The 20,727-nt window shown below is 41.4% G+C and overlaps 2 protein-coding genes across 2 annotated transcripts; one reads left to right on the plus strand and one right to left on the minus strand.

Moving 5' to 3' along the window:
* Positions 1-2,006: 2,006 nt before the first annotated feature.
* LOC140178674 (uncharacterized) lies at positions 2,007-3,445 on the minus strand. Its single transcript, XM_072215891.1, has 2 exons — positions 3,055-3,445; positions 2,007-2,887 (listed from the first exon to the last, which is right to left on the minus strand). Exons 1-2 carry the CDS (start codon positions 3,443-3,445, stop codon positions 2,007-2,009), a joined length of 1,272 nt encoding a protein of 423 aa, XP_072071992.1.
* A 15,783-nt stretch (positions 3,446-19,228) lies between these two features.
* Positions 19,229-20,313, plus strand: LOC112740524 (PRA1 family protein B3-like). The gene has a single exon (XM_025789194.3). It carries the CDS (start codon positions 19,370-19,372, stop codon positions 20,042-20,044), a length of 675 nt encoding a protein of 224 aa, XP_025644979.1. The 5' UTR covers positions 19,229-19,369; the 3' UTR covers positions 20,045-20,313.
* The last annotated feature ends 414 nt before the right edge of the window (positions 20,314-20,727 follow it).

A 20,727-nucleotide genomic window follows, 5' to 3' on the forward strand; every position in this document is an offset into this window, starting at 1 on the left:
TTAGAGGATAGTGATGAGGAGAAGGCTGACGAGAAGGTTGCCGGGAAGCCGGAGGACCTTTCTTCGGAGAAGAAAGATCAGTCGGTGCCTTCACCTCGTGACATCGAAATGTCTGACAAGAATCCTATCGGCGTGCATGCTTTCCCTATTCCCGAGGAAATGGCCGGCATCGGGCATTCATCCTCCTCCTGACAAGAGGGTCCCGACTTAAAGCTTGTCCCTACTCCCAAAAGGCAGAGGGCATCCTCTAGCACTGAGGGGACTCTTACTGTGATGGAGAGAAACTTCGATGCTGGGGCCTTCATTGACTCCCAACTGATCCCCGGCACAGAGGATCACTTCCTCGGTACCGAGCTGACGAGCCAGGCGAGGTGGATGTATCGTACGCTGCTCCGTGGAGCTGTAATAGCTCGGAAGGCCGAGTTCGAGTTGTCGGGGATGCAGTCACTACGAAGAAAGCTTGAATCTGCTGCCACGGCCAACAATGAATTCAAAGTTCAACCAAGCGGGAGATGACTCTGGAGAGCCAATTGAATACCGCGCAAGGTCGGGTGGTGGCTCTGGAGAAGGAACGTGACGAGGTCGTCTCGTCGGCTAAGGCTGTTCAAGCCGAGCTTGAGGAGCTGAAGAAGAAGCATAAGGGGGTCAAGGAGCAGGGAAAAAATGCGATTTTCATGACCGAGGAGGCCCTTAAGGCCCAAGTGAAGATCTTGGCTCCCGATTTTGATACGTCGGCCATCGGGGTCTTTAAAATGATCAAGGATGGCAAGGTTGTTGACATGCCTCGAAAATGAACTCTTGTACGTTGTGCTTTTTGCATGGATTTGTGACCTTGTTGTAGAACTTTTGAAACTTATTTTATGCTTTAATGGTCGCTTGGTCGGCTTCTAATTATCGCCTTTATCTGTTTGTTTAGTAGTATTTGTTTTGTTACCGTTTTTTCGGCGTGGACTTATTGCTTGTGTCCGTTTTGCCGTTATGTTGGTAACTTGGGCGAAACCGTCTTGGTCTTATTATCATGGCCATTTGTTATGGCTTCGATTTGTTCGGCTCCCGGGGTGATCAGTCCCGGGTTGCCGTATCGTTGTCCCGTTTGCCATATGTTGAAAAACATGATGATGTGGGATACATATTGGGGAATAGTAGATGGGAGAATTTAGACAAGTAAACTGCATTCCATGCTCTCGGGATTTCTTTGCCGTCGAGTTTCTCCAATTTGTAGGCGCCTTTGCCGAGCACTTCTCTGACTCTGTAGGGACCTTCCCAGTTTGCCGCCAGTTTGCCTTTTCCTGGGGTCGGTAGGCCGATATCATTGCGCCGTAGGACGAGGTCGTTTTGCTCAAATTCCCTCTTGAGCACTTTGGTGTTGTAGCGTAGGGCCATTCTTTGCTTTAATGCCACTTTTGACAGGTGGGCCTTCTCCCTGGTCTCGTCTACTAGGTCCTTCTCTACAGCTTCCTCCACTCCCTTGAGGAGTAACCGTGGGCTCCGCTCGCCGATCTCTATGGGTATCATTGCGTCTACCCCGTATGTCAGGCGGAAGGGGGTTTCTCCTGTGGCGGACTGCTCGGTTGTACGGTAGGACCAGAGGACCGAGGCGAGCTCGTCAGCCCACGCTCCTTTCTTGTTGTCTAGCCGCTTCTTGAGGCCTGACAAGATCACCTTATTTGCGGACTCGACTTGTCCATTTGTCTGGGGGTGCTCTACTGAGGAGAACTTCTGCTTGATACCCAGGCCGGCAAGGAGCTCTACAAACTTCTTATCGGTGAATTGCGTCCCGTTGTCTGAGATGACGACTTCCGGGATGCCGAACTGAGTTATCACCTGTCTCCACATGAACTTCCTACAATTGGACGAGGAGATAGTGGCTAGTGGCTCGGCCTCTATCCATTTGGTGTAATAGTCGACGGCGACTATGAGATATTTGACTTGCCCTGGGCCGACCGGGAAAGGTCCCAAGAGGTCGACTCCCCACTGTGCGAAGGGTCGGGAGGACGTCATCAGGCTCAGTTCGGTAGCTGGTGCTCTGTGGTAGTTGGCGTTCTCTTGGCATTTGGCGCATTTTTTACGAATTCTTTGGAGTCATTCATCATTGACGGCCAGTAATACCCGGCTTGGATGAGCTTTCTAGCTAGGGCTTTGCCCCCGATGTGGTGACCGCAGCACCCCTCGTGGACTTCTCTGAGCACGTAGCTCGTTTGGTCGGGGTGTAAGCACTTCAGTAAAGGTTGGCTAAGCCCCTTTTTGAACAGTTGGCCCTGTATGATCGTGTATTTGGCGGTCTCCCTTCTTAACACTTTGCCTTCCCTCTTGTCCTCGGGGAGTTTGCCGTTTTGCAAGAAGTTGGTGATGGAGTCCATCCAGGAGGGGCTTATCTTGGTCAGGTGGAGGGCGACCGCTGGTTCTCTCGTAATGCCTTGAATGAGGGAGCGGTTGCCGGTTCCAGATTTCGTGCTCGCTAACTTGGATAGGAGGTCTGCCCGTGTGTTCCTTTCCCTCAGAACGTGTTGGACCGTGACCTCCTCAAACTGTTCGCTCAATTCTTTAACCCTCTCCAAGTACTTCTGCAATAGCGAATCTCTAGCCTGGTAGCTTCCATTTACCTGTGAGGTGATGATTTGCGAGTCGCTGCATACTTCTAGCCTCGTAGCCCCGACTTCTTGGGCTAAGGTCAAGCCACCTAGGAGAGCTTCATATTCTACTTGGTTGTTCGACACTGGAAACTCGAACTGACCGACAGTTCGTAAATGACCCCGGTTGGGCTTTCTAAGATGATCCCGGCGTCCCCGGACGTCTAGTTGGAGGCTCCGTCCACATGGAGCTTCCACCGTGTGCCCGTGTCCTCGGTTGAATCTCTGGTTACTTCCACCAGGAAGTCTGCCATTGCCTGCGCCTTGATTGCATGCCGAGGCTCGTACCTTAAGTCATATTGGGACAGCTCGATGGCCCAGGTCATCATCCTTCCCGCTAGGTCGGGTTTCTGGAGCACTTGTCAAATTCCCTGGTCCGTTCTTACGACCACTTGGTGACCTTGGAAGTATTGTCATAGCCTACGGGAGGAGGTTAGGAGCGCAAGTGCCAGTTTCTCCAACTTGCTGTACCTGAGCTCTGCTCCTTGTAGCGCCTTACTCACAAAGTAAATTGGTTGTTGGGCTTTCGCCTCTTTCCGCACCAAGACCGCCGCCAGCGCTTCCTCCGTTACTGCTAGGTACAGGTAGAGCGGTTCTCCGACCACTGGTTTACCGAGCACCGGCGGAGCTGCAAGTATCTTTTTGAAATGGTTGAACGCTTCCTCGCATGCTGGGGTCCATTCAAATGCTATTCCCTTTCTCATGAGGTTGAAGAAAGGTAGGGCCTTTGCAGCCGACGCCCCGAGGAAACGAGATAGCGCGGTGAGCCTTCCCGCTAGTCTCTGGACGTCTTTGATGCAGCCCGGGCTCTTCATTTGGAGTATTGATTGGCATTTTTCAGGATTGGCTTCTACCCTCCTTTGGGTTATCATGAATCCTAGGAACTTCCCGGCCTCCATGGCAAAGGCGCACTTGAGAGGGTTGAGCCTCATGCCGTGTTGTCGGAGAGCCACGAATACGCTTTCCAGGTCACTCAGAAGGTCTTCGGGTCTGGTGGTCTTGGCCAGGATGTCGTTCACGTAGATTTCCACCGTTTTGCCAATGATGTCGCCGAATATCTTGTTCATCAACCTTTCGTATGTGGCCCCTGCGTTCTTCATGCCGAAAGGCATTACCTTGTAGCAATAGATTCCTCCTGGCGTTATGAATGCCATTTTTTCTTCGTCTGGCCGGTGCATCGGTATCTGATTGTAGCCGGAATAAGCATCCATAAAGCTCAGATACTGGTACCCCACCGCCGCGTCGACGAGTGCGTCAATGTTGGGTAGGGGGTAGCAATCCTTGGCGCATGCTTTGTTGAGATAAGAATAATCTACGCATATCCTCCACTTCCCACTATGCTTTCTTACTAAGACTACGTTCGATAGCCAGGTCGAATAGTCAAGTTCCCGGATGAATCCTGCTTCAAGTAGGCTGGCCGTCTGCTTGGCCACCTCTTCTGCTCTTTCCTGTGACATCTTCCTCCTCCTCTGGGCCACCGGTCTAGCTTCTGGCTTGACGGCCAAGTGGTGCGACATGAGTTGGGGATCTATCCCCGGCATGTCGGCCGGTGTCCAGGCAAATAGGTCACCATTGGTCTTGATCAGTTCGATTAGAGGTTCTTTTAGCTCGTGAGGGAGGTTTCTGTTCACGAAAGTGAAATTTTCCTCCGTGTCGCCGACTCGAAACTTTTCTAGGTTCCCTTATGGTTCGGGTCTCGGCTTGTCGCTGACCCTGGCATCCAAGTTGGCAAGGAACACTCCTGATACTTCTTTGGATTTCTTTCTTAACGAGAGACTGGCATTGTCGCAAGCGACTGCCGTTTCCAGGTCTCCCCTTATAGACCCTACTGATCCTTCTTCAGTTATGAACTTCATTATCAGCATCCTCGTGCTGATGACTGCCCCTAGGTTGTTGATGGTCTTCCTCCCTAGGATAATGTTGTAGGCCGTGGAGTCTCGTAGGATCACGAACTCTACCATTACCGTTCTTCTCCCTTGGCCTTGTCCCACGGAGGTTGGCAGGGAGATTATCCCGTCCGGCCTGATGAAGTGGTCGCCGAGCCCTACAACACCGTGCTGGTGAGTCTTTAAGTCGGCGTCCTTTAGACCCAAGGCGTCGAACACATTGCGGAACATGATGTTCGAGTCTGCTCCTGTATCAACAAGGATCCGCTTGACAAGGCCAGTTCCCACTCTGGCCGTAATGACCATGGGAGGGCTTTCCGTGACCTCGTCGAACCATTGGTCATCCGGGCCAAAAGAAATGGATGGAAGCTTCTTGTGGCTTCGCGCAAAGGATGTGGAAACCGCCAGGACTTTGGCGTCTTTCTTGTGTGCCGACTTGGACCTGGGTGCCACGTTTCTCGCCGTTACCACGTTCACTATGGTAAGGCTGTGGTCGTGGTCCTCTGGCTCTTGGCGTCGCTTTGCTGCCCGGGTCTTGTCTTCGCCTTCATGATCTCAGTTCCGTCTCCTCGGCTCCCTAATAAGGTGGGAGAATTCGGCTAGCTTTCCATCCCTGATCGGTTGCTCCAGTGCATCCTTTAGGTCGAAGCAATCCTGTGTCTTGTGCCCGTAGCCCTTGTGGTATTCACAGTAAAGGCTCTTGTTCCCTTCTGTTCGTTCCTTCAGAGGTCGGGGCTTCGACAAGATCCCCTTCTCGGCTATTTGTTGGTAGACTTCCATAATCGACGCAGTGAGGGGGGTGTAATTAGTGAACTTCCCGACACGAGGAAACGGCCTGGGAGTCTTACTTGGACCGCCGTCCCTGGCGTGTTCCTTTTGTCTTTCTCCGCTCCCGTGATGTCGGTCCTGGTTGTGAGAGGGTTGCCGTTTGTTGGCAGCCACGACCTGACTGACTTCTTCATTGTTAATGTACTCCCTGGCTACATTGGATCTCCTGCATTGTCCACACCGTCTTCGTGGTGAGGTGCTTTCTGAAGTCCTCGTTTAGGAGTCCGTTCGTCAGGCACAAGCTTGCGACCGAATCCGTCAGCCCGTCGATCTCCAAGCATTCGTCGTTGAACCGGTCTAGGTATTTTCTGGTCGGCTCACCAGATCTCTGGGTCACTCCAAGTAGATTGATTGGGTGTTTTGCCTTCGTGATTCTGGTTGTGAATTGGGCTAGGAAGGTGCGGTTGATGTCTGAGAACCTGGTTACCGAGCCCTGCGGGAGGTTATTGAACCACCGTATTGCAGGCCCCACTAAGGTGACCGGGAAAGTGCGGCACCTTACCTCGTCTCCCACTTCCTCCAGGTTCATTCTGGCTTCGAAAGCCGTAAGGTGCTCCTGCGGGTCTTGGGTTCCGTCGTACCTCATGTCCGTTGGCTTGTCAAAGTGTTTTGTCAGCCGGACCTCGAGGATGGAACGATGGAATGGGGTTGCGCCCATTATCGCTGGCCTCTGCGTCCTGGTCGTTCTTCCCTTATCGTTTTCTCGACGAGCGTCCTCATGGTCTCGCTCTATGGTGCGCTTGCCATGCCTGGCGTATATGAGGGGGTCATGGCGCCTCTTTGCGCGTGCTCCCTCCCTGACGTTCTCGGGCTCGGATTGTGGGCTAGCTGTTCGTCGGGAGCGGCTTCTCGAGACGGATCGGGAGTAGCTCGATTCGGGAGTTTGTTGACGAAGTTCTCGGTCGGCAAGCCGGCGTTTCAGGTCTTGCATCCTGTGGTGTAGTTCTTGCATTATTCTGGTGCTGTTGTTGCCAGTTCCCCCGAAAGGGCGTCTTTCGGGAGATCGTGTGGTTTGCCTTGGTGGGGACCTAGTGCGTTGCCGGGGAGAAGCCGCGGAGGCTTTCCCTCTGCGCTCGGTCTCGCGGCCTGCTTCTCCTGGGCCCAGTACAACATCCATTCAGGCGGTAGTCCCCACAGACGGCGCCAATGTTCAGTAGGTCGGGTACCGGACGGTTCGGGTTGATATCCTGGTTGAGGAGGGGGAGATCTCGCCTGGTCGTACGTCATGGGGTCGGGGTAGGCGACGTCCCGAGTACTTCGTATGAGGAGGGGGGTGTCACCTGCAAAGACACTCCGACGCTCTAGTCAGTGATATGTGCAGGCGAAAAAGGGGTATGTGGCATGTAACGTACCTTGGGGGAAGGGCAGGACCTTCCCTATATATACCATGTCAGAGGTGGGCCCATCAAGGACAAGCCCATCTTCCTAGATGCCTCCTTCTCACAGCTGAAGCGTAGCTAGCAGGGACACGTGTCCGGGTTGGCGACTAAGCGTCTCGCTCCTGACCGTCTGGGTCGAGTGGTGCTCGGGTCGGGCCGGCCCGCTAGTTTTGGGCCAGGCCGTAACAATACTAAATCATGTATATCAATTAACATAGTCCTCACATAATAATATATACGTACAATGTTTTTTCTTGTCAAGATTGTTGCAGAATTGAAGAACTGAAGAGAAACCAGTGATGGTTCCAAGAGTGAAGCTGAGAGAATTAGAAAGAATAGAGTGATACTGCATGGAACTCTTTATATTTAGTGATTGTACATTGGTGAATGTTGTCCTTAGAGATTGTGATACACTGTTACTATTTATAATAGCTAGACTAAACAAAATAACTACCTAGAGTTAATAATAAAAATTTGTTATAAGCAGAGTAGTTATAACAAAATTCAATACTTGTTATTTTGATTTCTTGGAGTCCAAGCTATCATTATCCTTCACATCTAACTCCCTTCAAACTAAGAGAGGACCTTAGATCCACTCAAAGTTTGTCACAAAACTTCTGGAACCAATTGATAGAGTGCCTTGGTGAATATGTCTGCTAATTGATCTTGTGCTGGGATGTTATTTACATAAGGCTTTCAAGTAGTGACTTATTCTCCCATAAAATGGAGATATAATTCAAAGTATTTTGACTTGTTATGCAGTATTGGATTGGTTTCCAATAAGCAAACACTTTGATTGTCACAATATATGGTGGGAGAGATGGAAAGTAGAATGTGTAACTCATCTAAAAGATTTTGGACCCATATCAATTCTGCTTGAGCTGCTGTTAATGCTCGAAAATTGACCTCTATGCTAGACCTACTCACAACATGTTTTTTGTTTTTCCATGATATCAAATTGGTTCCCAAATACACACAGTATCATATTACAAATTTTCTATCATCATAATCTATTCCCCAATCTGCATTTGCAAAGAAAAGTATAAAATCAGTACATTTAGTAAAAACATTAGTCCTTGATTCCTCGTACCTTTGATACATCGAAGCATTCTCTTCATGGAAAGATAGTGATTGAGAGCTGAATTATGCATATACTGGCAGGCCGCCTACTAATAGGATAAGTGAGGTCTGGTCTTGTGAGTATTAAGTATTCGAGAGCTCCTACTATGGACCTGTATAACTTAGGATCTTCCAAGTTTTCAAAGTCATTCATGCTTAATTTAGAGGAAAAAACCACTGGTGTTAGGACTGGATTAGCCATTAACATATTAGTTCTAGTTAAAAGATTAATTATATACTTGTTTTGTGTGAGAATAAGGTTATGTTGTCTAAGAAAAATAGCTTCCAGACCCAAAAAGTAGTTAAATTGACCAAGGTCTTTAAGAGAGAATATACAATTAAGTTTGCTAATTAAATATTGTAATTCATCTTTATTATTCCCTGTTAGGAGAATATCATCCATGTAAGAACATAAGAGAGTAATAGAGTTAGGAGTGTGTCTTACAAATAGAGGGGTCTATTTTGGTGCTGGTGAAGCCAAATGTCATTAAAGTGGCAAAGAGGGTGTAAAATCAAGCTCTTGGTGCTTGTTTGAGTCCATATATCACTTTCTTGAGTCTATACACCAAGTGAGAATGCATTAGTGAAGTCATGAGGCTGTTCCATAAACACTTTTTCATGTAGTTCTCCAATTAAAAGTGCATTGTCAAAATCAAATTGGCACATTTACCAACCATTTAACAATACTAGGGGAATAAGAATTTGAATTGTTTGTGGCTTCACCACACGGGAGAAGGTTTGATCAAAATCAACTCCTTCCCTTTGGTAAAAACCTTTGGCTACAAGCCTAGCCTTATATTGAACTATGTGCCCTTCTTGGTTTTTCTTGAGAGCAAAAACCCATTTACTACCATTGATAATAACATTGGGAGGAGGTGCTACTAGTTCCAAAGTCTTACATCTTGAAAGAGTATTATATTTTGTCTCCATTGTCTTTCTCCAATGTGGATGTTTGAGATTTTGATGTGCTATTTTAGGAAGATTAAGAAAATGTTGGATCTTTATTTGAGGTTGTTAGTTGTGTCAAGTGAGCTGAGGGTTTGTGTTGTCCAGATTTGGACCTTCTTGTCATAGAATGAGAGTTAAATTTTTGGGTTGGTGGTGGTGGTGGTGAGGCTGCAGTGACTTGAGGTAGCTTAATTTCAATGCTTGAGATTGGTATTTGGCCAAGACGAAAAGAACAAGGATGCTGAGTTGTTGGAGTTGCTGATATTGTAATGGTTGAAGTATTAGAAGGTAAGTTTAAGATATGTGGTAATGATTGAGAAGTAGTTTGTTGTGGTAAAATCTGTTTTTATGAGTTTAGAGTAGGGACAACTACGAATTGATGAGTAGAATAAGTTTCTTTAGAAGAATCAAAAAATTGATTAGTGTGAGCTTTAGAAAATATTGTAGAGTAAGGAATTTTGAGTTCATCAAATACTACATTCATAGATATATGAAGCTTACCATATGGAGACAAATATTTGTAGCCTTTATAGTTAAAATCATAACTCAAAAATAGACAAGGATGTGACTTATAATCAAACTTGCTCTTATTATATAATCTTAGTAGAGGATAACAAGTGCATCCAAATTCTTTCAAAAAATTATAATTAAGTTGTTGATGAAACATTTTTTTCATATGGAGTTTGATTTTGCAAAGTTAGTGTTGGTGATCTAATTATACAATAAGCGCAATCTGAGAAATTTATTAGCCCATTATCTTATTTAAATTTGAGTTAAGGGGGTTTAAACTGTTTGATTCGGATTAAAAATTTGACGTTCTCAATTTGGAGACTCGCAGATAAGATTAGATTTGAACTCAGCAAAATTATCTGTTGTATGAAAGTCCAATTATTTTTCGAAAAATATGTATCAGTATCATAATTAACTGTACACACTCATTACAAGAAACACCGTTAAAATCGACGGCCAAATCGATGGTTTTGCCATCAATAATATTAAAAATTGACAGCAAAATCAATGGCATAAGTTGTCGCTTTTTACCATGTCAATTTTTTAAAATTCTAATAAAATTGACGGCTTGCTGGGCCGTCGATAAGTTTTCAATAAAATCGACACCATTTTTGTCGATAATATGAGTTTAAGATTTTTACATATTCAATAAAATCGACAAAGTTGTTGTCGATAATATTATTTAAAATTGACATGTCTGTCGATATTTGATACATTAAAATTGACAAATTAGTCGTCGATTTAATTATTAAGATACCAACAAACATGTCGTCGATTTTTTATTTTCTTTTGTCTTTTTAAATTTAAAAAGCGATAAGAGTGTCGTCGATTTTAATAGCCATATTTTTTTATTTTTTTTTCATTTGAAATATAGTAGATATTTAATACAAATAAACTTTTAAATATAAAAATAAAATTTATACTAAATATTAGATAATGAGGCAACTAAACTTTTAGATATAAAAATAAAATTTATACTAAATATTAGACAATGAATTTACAAATTTATCAAAATAATAAATAATCTTTTAACATAAATATTCAAGACAACATAAATAACTAAACTCAGACTTATATTCTTCTAAATTGTAATCCACTAATAATACAAAATATTCAAAGCAAAGTAAATAACCCTACTCGTATTCGTCTAAATAGTTTTCATTTGAGTCATCGAGATCAATAGAAATATCCTCCGTCTGAGAATCCTGGTGGCTGCAGGATAAGTAGGAGATATGTGTGATGATTGATCATTGCTATACACAGCAATATGTGACTTCAAATCTTCACTATTTTCCAATTGTCACTTCTAGGATCCAGGATTTCTCTCTCCTCAGCTAAATTTAAACCTCAAATTTAGTGAACTTCCTTCTGCTTTACCTCGCCCTCAGCCAAGTTAGGTGTTTCTAATGTAGTTTCATGTTCTTTACTAGTTTCGTTTGATTTTCCACAGCTTAATAGTCTTCCCAATTGCAAGAATCAAATCAAATTATTTTTGCTGTTATTCCTACATGAATATTCAAATACAATCATGTCAAACTTGATGAATTGATGGTATATTCCACCCAGCCAAAAATAACAAGAACAATCGTTAGCATGTATGCACTACCCGTGGAAATACTTGATAAAATGCTAATATAAGGGAATTTTGCATTGAGATTAAGTCATTAAACAAATAAAAATGTTATCTATGCCTAGCTCTAACTTTTAATCTATATTGTAATTAAGAGAAGCATTTAATCTACTCCACTGCCATTAAACTAAGTACACAAAAGTGATATCATTATAGTAATTATATATAAAACTATGTCGTAGCTTTTTCAAAACCAGATTCCTCTCTTACATTTATGGGTTACAATTTACAAATAATCCATCAAGTAACACTAATATGTTATCTTGAAAGTGCATGCAATGTGAATCAATTAGATATATAGCACAAACCCGATTATCCAGACTTGTATATAATTAAGACTTGAAGACTACTGTATCCATACTTGTTTAAGATTCAGACATGCCCACTGCACTGTAATAAAGGTCATTTATCCATATTCATAAGGTCCTTGAGTAGGGGTGACAATATGTACCCTACCCGCGGGTATCCAACCCGACCCCATCTGATCGGGTAGGGTTGTCAACCCGATCCGCAACGGGTAGGGTAGGGTGCGGGTAGGGTTTTCGTGCGGGTCGGGTAGGGTGCGGGTTGAGCCTCAACCTACCCGACCAACCCGCACTTTATATATGTATATGTTATATACTTATAAAAAAATATATTTTAAGTGGATGTTGAACTAAAGACTTCTCACTAAATACAAAAGATCCTTAGTCATTAAAAGAAGATCATTAATTAATAATTTAATAAACTTTTTTTTACATAAAAGTCAGTTCTATTTTAAATTATCATCAAGTTATATAATAACGTTGCTTTTTTTTTTTGTAACCCGCGGGTAGGGTCGGGTACCCGTGGGTTAAGAGCGGGTAGGGTTAGGGTTGAGATATTCTCAACCCGCGGGTAGGGTAGGGTTGAGTTTATATAAAAATCTCAACCCGCGGGTAGGGTTAGGGTTGACTCCAAACCCTACCCTACCCTACCCATTGCCACCCAAGGACCTTGAGATTGTGCAAAGAAACACCAGCATTCCTTGAACTACAACATTAGGTATTGAAAATCACAGAAACTGCACATAACCAAACTCACCACAAAAAGATCTCCAGCTAAAGGCTTTAATTTCTTGAATTTCTATAATCCTCTAAAGTTTAACACGCACGCTCAATATCTCCTGCATTGCGAAATTCGGTGGTCTTGCGTCCCTTGCGCTTCGGAGTCTCCAATGCAGCAAATAGGTTGTCAGCATATTGCTCAAAAGAATCTACCTCATCTACCTCTGGGTCTAAGTCTTCATCGCTGACTTCGAGTTTGAACACCATTCGTGCAAGTCTGTGGAGCAGGCAGTGGTTCAATATAGGGCGGTTGAACGGGGCGTAAAGATGAGGTTGCGGGGGTACCAGCACCACTGGAGGGGGAATTAGACAATCCACTTTATGCACGGGTGAAGTTACAGCAGATCCTGTTTTAAGTTGCTCACATGCTGAGTTTAACTTTGATTTCTTCGTGTAACGACCTATTTTCGGCATCTTAATAAACTGGGTACCAGCAAAGGTATTACTAATATTATTATCAAAATGTAAAAAAAAAAAACAGAAATTCAGCAGCATTAAATATCAGCAAATAATTTGAAATGTTAAGAAAAAATATCTCAACTTATATTTGAAAAAAGAAATAGCAAAAGGCTTAAAATGTTTTGCATGGAGCAACATGCCTTTTCAATAGCTTAGTCAATTATATTTTTCTAAACAGACAGCCTCAATATAAAATAATAATAAATTAGTATTCAAATAAAATAAAATAAAATCCCTCTTTGGTGAGCTTCTCAATTTTCAAATATATAAAACATATAGAACTTGAAGAATTCCGATAAGGAACTATATATGCATGAACATTCGAATGTACGTCTAAAGGCAAGAGTTACGACTTTGTTGCATAAACACTATAGAGACATTATCAAAATTCAAATCAAAACCAAAGACATGATTAAAAATAAAAGTATATGCAAGTTAATAAATCTAAACTTTGAGTTTTCTACCCAAGTATTAATTATCTTTTAAAAGGAAGAAAAAGAGGAAAACGTCGACCCGAGCCGGCAACTCTAGAAAATTACAAACCAACTCAAATGTCCAAATAGTCGCCCAACTATTTGGATGCAGATGGGACGGCGCGGTCAAAATCCAATTCAGGAGATCCATCTGAAAATTAGAGAAGGGCAGCCAAACCCACAACTTGGTAAACAAAGGCTCATGCACACAAATTCAGTCCAGGACACGCGGGGAGTGCAGATTGAGATAGCAAACCCTCTCATTCTCATCAGCGAGCACCAATTCATACCACCCCGCCGCCTCACAGTCTAAAATGGCCCCTGCATTACGGAGTCTTTGAAGGTCCTCCTCATCCAACCGGGAGGGCGTGCCGAAAACATCAGACGTCACTCAATGATAACGATTGGGCACCCCCCGCCGGGAAGACAGGACCCAGGTTCCTCTGAATTTCCCTCTACCGCACCATACCTATATCCAAGTTAGGATTGTTCCACTGTCAGCCCACTACCCAAAAAATGCAAAACGCACAGAGGATCCCTAAACCACACTAAACCAAAACATCCTATCGAAAAAATCCTCTAAACCACACTAAAACGCAGTATTCCAGATGTACATTTTTTCTTCGATAAAACTCAAAGTATACAAAATAACAACAAATAGCAGATCAAAACTCCAATGTAAGGTAAGATAACAAAGTATACCAACCTGGCTAGCAAAGGAAGCAGAGGGAAAAGAAATGCCAATAAATGCACAGAATAGCACCACCACCGGATGCTCAAAGCAACACCAAAGAAATTCTGTAGAGAAGGCCTTGTGTCTGGAAGAAATAAAATAGAAGGATAAGAGGCAGCTGCAAATGAAACCCACCAACGTTTTCAAAAAAGAAATACGAAAGGATAGGGCACAGAGAGGGAAATGCACAACAAAAACCTCTCTCCTCCCACTAAGCGTCATTATGACGCCTAGGGGAACATAACGGACGAAGCACCCCTAGGGAGAAATTCAACGGACCAACGATCGAAGGCTCATCACACCTTAACACACAAAAACACATGGACCAGGCACACGGTTCCCCGAAGAGGACTCCCTTCGCGCACTCACGAACACCCCGCCTCACGATTTGCATAACCAGGCACTCCCAAGCAGCAAGACCGGGCCCACCTGCTCTCTCGCTCCGGGGTAATTGTTATGGACCCGGTTCCCAAGTCCCCTTCCCCCAAGTCATCTCGACCTGGATACCCGGGCCCAGGCCATTGTCATGGCCCAACTCGGCCTGTGAAGCATAACAGTCCAAACCAGTATTCGAAATTTGAATACTCCTCTTACAAACACAAACTATATAAAGGGAGCTAGGGGTGTTCAGATCCAAATCGGTCCAAAAAAACCGCAAAACCGGACCGATTCAAACCGAAAACCAAATTAAACCGCTCTATTTTGGATATTTTTTGGATTTTAGATCGGTTTTATTGCGGTTCGGTTCGGTTTGCGGTTCTACTCTACATAACCGACCCGAACCGAACCGAACCGCATATATTACAAATAATAATAATAATAATAATAATACCCTTACCTAATACCTACCGTAGCACTAGCACACTAGTGCAGTAGCGCCGATTCCCAAATTTTTGAAACCCTAAACTAAATAAAGAAAGTAAGAAACCCTTTCTGCTCAGTGCTTTCTCTCGCTCCTTAGTCCTTAGTCTTCGTTCTTCATCCTTACACAACATCACTCACTCTCACTATCACAGATTCACAGTATTACTCACTCTCAGTCACTCCCACTGACACACGCCGACGCCGTCCGCCGCTCTTCTTCTGAGTAATGCCCTTCGCCGCCTCCTCTTCTCAGTGACGCCGCTGGCGGCTCCTCTCCGCGGTGACGCCGCTGCCGCTTTCTCCCCTCGGTGGCGCCGCTGCTGCTCTTCTTCAAGGTATATTTTAACTTAGTTTTGTTTATTTTGTTTTGTTCTGTTGTTTTAAGATTTTGTTTAAATTTAATTTTTACTTGTTAATCTGTGTTAAACTATGTTAAACTGTTCATTGTTGAAGGTAGATTTTTACTTGCTTTTGTTTATTTTATTTTATTCTGTTATTTTAAGATTTTGTTTAATTTTAAATTTTACTTGTTAATCTGTGTTAAACTGTTCAAGCCTCAAGGTATATTTTTACTTGGTTTTGTTTATTTTGTTTTGTTCTGTTGTTTTAAGATTTTGTTTAATTTTATTTTTTACTTGTTAATTAGTGTTAAACTGCTCATTGTTGAAGGTAGATTTTTACTTGCTTTTGTTTATTTTGTTTTGTTCTGTTGTTTTAAGATTTTGTTTAATTTTAATTTTTACTTGTTAATCTGTGTTAAACTGTGTTAAACTGTTCAAGGTATATTTTTACTTGCTTTAATTTTTACTTGTTAAACTGTGCTTTAATTTTTATTTGTTAAACTTTGTATTAAATTAAGTATTTTGTTATTGTTGATTGAAATTGAATTCTATTTTTTTTATCTTCTGCAGATTTTATATTTGTTCCAGTGATTTTAGCTTTCAATTCGAAGGTCAACAATGTCAGCTTTATATCCTGAGGTAATTTTTTATTGTATAATGTGTATGTTGGTAACAACTCAATATGTTAATTAATTGAGGAAAATATTAAAATAACATAAATTGATTAATTATCTTTGTTATCACAGGATGTTCAAAGTAGCGAGCCAGGATTTACCAGTGCTACTCCATCCACTTTTGAATCATTCAGATCTTCAGGACAGTCAGAGTCAATGCCGCCTCCACAGCAGCAATCGCAGCCACAAACTCAGACGCAGACGCAGCCACCATCGCTGCCGCCACTGTCGCCGCACAGTGATCAGAACAATGAAGGAACTAGATCTAAGAGGAGGAGAGGCAAAGCAAATGTTGCTAATGAGTCACCTAATCCTGGCCAGTCTGAGGAACAAGGTACAGGTAACACTAAAAAACCTGTTAGACCTAGATCTTGGACTTGGGAGCATTTTAAAAAAGATGATAGTGGTCCCAAACCTAGGGCTATATATAAGTGGTGTGGAGCATCTTATGCGGCTGATTGACATAAAAATGGTACTAGCAATCTTAAAAGTCACTTGTTGAGTCAGTGTAAAAAATTTCCAAAAGATTCACTTGATCCCACACAAAAAGCACTTGTTATGCAGCAACTTAAAAAAGAAGAAGGAAATGGGCTGGGTAATTGTTTGACTGCTGTATCATTTGATCCTGATTTATGAGTGGAGGGATTTCGTTATTTCATGAGTGTTTTACAGCCAAAACTCCATATTTCGGGCAGAATTTCAGTTGCTAGGGATTGTTGGAACTTGTTCATGAATGAAAAACATAAGTTGAAGAGTGTCTTTATAAACTCAAATCAAAGTGTGTGTTTGACCACTGATTGTTGGACTTCTGTACAAAATCTAAACTATCTTTGCCTCACTGCACATTTTATTGATCAAGATTGGAAGTTGCAAAAGAGAATTCTTAACTTTTGTCTCATCAAGAATCATAAAGGTCAAACAATTGGTAGGAAGATAGAAAAATATCTTTTGAATTGGGGAATAAGTAGAGTCTTTAGCATCACAGTTGATAATGCTAGTTCAAATGATGTTGCCATTTGTTACTTGAAAGGTAGAATGGAAGATTGGAATTCACATCCTTTAAAAGGTGAACATTTGCATGTTAGGTGTTGTGCTCATATCTTGAACTTGGTGGTGAATGATGGTTTGAAAGATATGCATTCTTCAATTAGTAAAATTAGAAATGCTGTTAGATATGTCCGTGCTTCTCCTAGTCGTATGGATAGGTTTAAAAGTTGCATTAAAGAGGCTAGGATCCAAGATTGCTCTTGTGTGCAATTAGATGTCCCCGCTAGGTGGAATTCCACTTACATAATGCTTGATAGTGCTTTAAAATTCCAAAAGGCCTTCAAGAGATTGAGTGAGAGGGATGCTGAGTTTGTAATGATGCAAGGGGGCATTCCAAAGAATGAAGATTGGGATAATGCAAGATGTTTTGTGAGGTTTTTGAAGATTTTTTTTCGATGTAACCAAAAAAGTCTCGGGTTCTACATTTGTGACTTCTTCATATTTTCATCACTTTTGTTCAATTCTTAGTTCTTTGAAGACTTGGGCTGATAGTAATGACATATTACTTAAGGGTATGGCTACAAAAATGAAGGCTAAGCATGATAAATATTGGGGTAACTTGAGGAATATGAATATGATGATTTTTGTTGCTGTGGTACTTGACCCTAGATACAAGATTAAGTTTGTTGAGTGGAGTTTTCAAAGGTTATTTGAGAAGGAGGATGCTGATTTATTATGTGGTAAGGTAAAGGAAGTATTCAATGACTTGTTTAACAGCTATAGGGTTGCTCTCAATAGTGATCAAGCACACCAATCTGCACAACATAGCCAAGATGTGGATATGGATGATAGTGCCTTTGATGATGTTCGCTTTGCGGCAGCATTTGAAAATGATGTACAAGCAAGTGAGAGTGTCAACACAAATGAAGTGGATTTATATCTCATGGAGTCCTTGGAGAAACCAGTTGATCCAAGTAGTTTTGATATTTTAACTTGGTGGAAAGTGAGCTCTAACAATTACAAATATCCTGTTTTAAGTCAAATTGCGAGGGATATTCTAGCTATGCCGGTGTCAATAGTTGCTTCTGAATCCACCTTTAGCACTGGAGGTAGAGTGCTTAATCAATATAGGAGCTCTCTTACACCAAAAACTGTTGAAGCTTTGATTTGTGCACAAAATTGGTTTCGAGCCAATTTATTGCCAATTGACCTTGAGGAGTCTTTTGAAGAATTTGAAAAACTTGAGAAAGGTAATGTTCTTTAGTATTATGTTTTATTTTATCTTTACATAGTGATTAACTTTACTATTTGATAATATGTTTAACCTACTAATATTTATTTTATTACATTTTATTGTAGAACTTGAGCCAATTCCTCAACTAATAGATGAAGAAGACTCTGGTGATGAATCTGATTAGTGATCAATGCTTCAGCTTTCAGTTTGGAGTTTTTTATGTTATGTTTTATTAAGACTTTGCTATGTTATTTGATTTTGTGTTGTTGAGACTTGTTTAGTTGTTTTGATGCTGAAGAATTATTATTTTATCAAGACTTGTTGAATATGTTGGATTGTTGGACAATTAGACATGTTGGTTTATAATGTATTATGGAATTTTTGTTTTATTATTATGTTGGATTGTGTTTTATTATTATGATGGATTGTTGGACAGGTTATATAACTTTATAAATTAAGTTATTATTTTGTATTTAAAAAACCGCGGATCCAAACCGCTTGTAATCGGATCGGATTTCCAAAAAAAATTCATCCAATCCAAACCGCACCGCACATAAGTTAAGCGTTCAGATCGGATGACTTTTTCCTTCAAAACCGAACCAAACCGCACCGCGAACACCCCTAAAGGGAGCTAAAGGCTTCCTCAAGTACGCTGCTCATTCTACTCACATACAACTCGTAGATTCCTTCTGATTTATGCGTCAAAATGTCTTTGCAGGTATCACCCCCTACCGCTCCAATCAGATGATCCGACAACTGCCTCGACTCGCAAGTTTTCGATCCATAGCACTACCTGAAACTTCTAGTACATCTATTAACATAAAAATATTTTAAAATTTGGTAAGCTTAATTATCAATATAATGTGATATAATTCAACAATTAATTAAATGAATAAAGTTCTCTGTGTATTGCTGTATATATGCACACACAACTCATTTACAAACAATATATGTTTTTGGATTTTAACCCCCTACTTTTTGCCTTTTTATTACGAAAAGTTTTCAACCTTTTAAACTCAAATTACTAAGAAGTTACTAAACAATAAAAAATTTAAAAAAGAATAAACAAAAAAAAAATCAAAAGTATATATCAACATCAAAAGAAAAATTTGCTTTGAGAGAAAAAACAACAGTTATTATAATAGAAACTCACATGCAACTTATTTAGTTGTAAAATTACAAATTAAAAATTATTAAATAATAATTTAATTAAATATATTATATTATTTAATAATTTTTAATTATCAATTTCAGTACACGTCAATTTTCACGATGTCACAATTTATTATCTTTTGCATAACATGTATTTCTATCTCTATCAAATATTCAAACCTCGTCCCCCCCCCCCCCCCTGTTATGTCCTTGATTTTGATTACATAAAACTCAGAGTATATATATTTCTATCTCCATCAAATATTCAAACCTCTTCCCCCCTTTTATGTCCTTGATTTTGATTACATAAAACTGAGAGTGAAACCTCTTAGAAGTACAAATTAAAAAAAAAAAAAAACGTTTGATAAAACTCAAATATATTTTTCAATCTCTTGCAACCGTCTCATTCCCTCTCTGTACTCTGTCTCTAACCACCAATGGCATCATCAACTCTCTCTCAAACCCTCCTCCCCATTTCCTCCACCACCACCTCAAACCCTCCATCCAACGCCACCGCCCAGGTGGCCCTCCGAGGAATCCTCGCAAACTCCTCCGACTCCGTCCGCCACGCCCTCAGCCGCCGTCGCCCCTGGTCCGAGCTCCTTGACCGCTCCTCGTTCTCGACGCCGCAGTCCTTCTCCGATGGTACCCTTCGTCTCCGCAAGAACCTCCCATACTTCCGCATCAACTATTACGCCGTCGTTTCCCTCACCGTCGCCGTATGTCTCCTCTCCAACCCTTCCTCCCTCGTAATCCTCCTTCTCCTCCTCTCCGCATGGCTCTCTCTCTACCTCCTCCGTCCCTCCGACATACCTTTGGTCCTTCTTGGACGCACCTTCTCCGACTTCGAGACGCTCTCAGTCCTAACCGTTTTAACCGTCTTCGTTGTGTTCCTCACTTCCGTTGGAACCGTTGTCTTCTCCGCCATGCTCGTTGGGGTCTCCGTCGTCGTCGCACATGCAGCGCTTAGGGTTCCGGAGGATCTGTTTCTTGAGCAGAAAGAGGGCTCCCAATCTCATTCAGTTGGTTTGTTTTCGTTCCTCCGCGGTGCCGCTATCAATGCTGCAGTGTCTGCCGCTGCGGCGCCCAACACAGTTGCTGCTCGTGGTTGACGGTTCTCTCTTCCAATTCATTTGAAGAACTTTAAAGGAGGTGACTATACATATATCGTCTTTATATGAACACATCAGCCACTATAAAGAATAAAACAAAGGAGGATTGTTTGATGCGTAGAAGAATATGGGATCTATTCTTTTACTTTTGAGTTTTATATCTAAAATTTAAAAGACACTTATAGCACACACCTAAAATAAAATTTCAGAATGTTAATATATTATTTTAAATCTTTATTTCATGGACGAAAATGTATTATTCTCATCTATTTTTGTGGTTATGATACTGGTGAACCAGGTAAAGAGCAAGGTCTAGCTTTCAGAATAAAATATTAAAATTATAAAAAGAAAAAATAAACTAAAAAATCTTATTTAATTTAATATCTATAAATATATATATATATATATATATATATATATATATAATATTTATAATTATATATTAATTATATCCAAAATTTTATAATTATTCTAACGCTAACTAATAAAGAATAAATAAAGTAATTTTCATTTTGTTAATTTTTTTTATTGTATCTCAATCATTGTTATCTTTTTCTAGCTACTCAAATAGATATAAATTCATTTATTAATTAAGTTAATAGCAGACAATATGTAATTATGTATACAATATCTCTTGTTTCTCCTTTATTTTTCTTTTGAAATACAAATCAGCAAAGCTAGAA

The sequence above is a fragment of the Arachis hypogaea genome, chromosome 14, assembly GCF_003086295.3.
Source record: "Arachis hypogaea cultivar Tifrunner chromosome 14, arahy.Tifrunner.gnm2.J5K5, whole genome shotgun sequence".
Taxonomy (NCBI): Eukaryota; Viridiplantae; Streptophyta; class Magnoliopsida; order Fabales; family Fabaceae; genus Arachis; species Arachis hypogaea.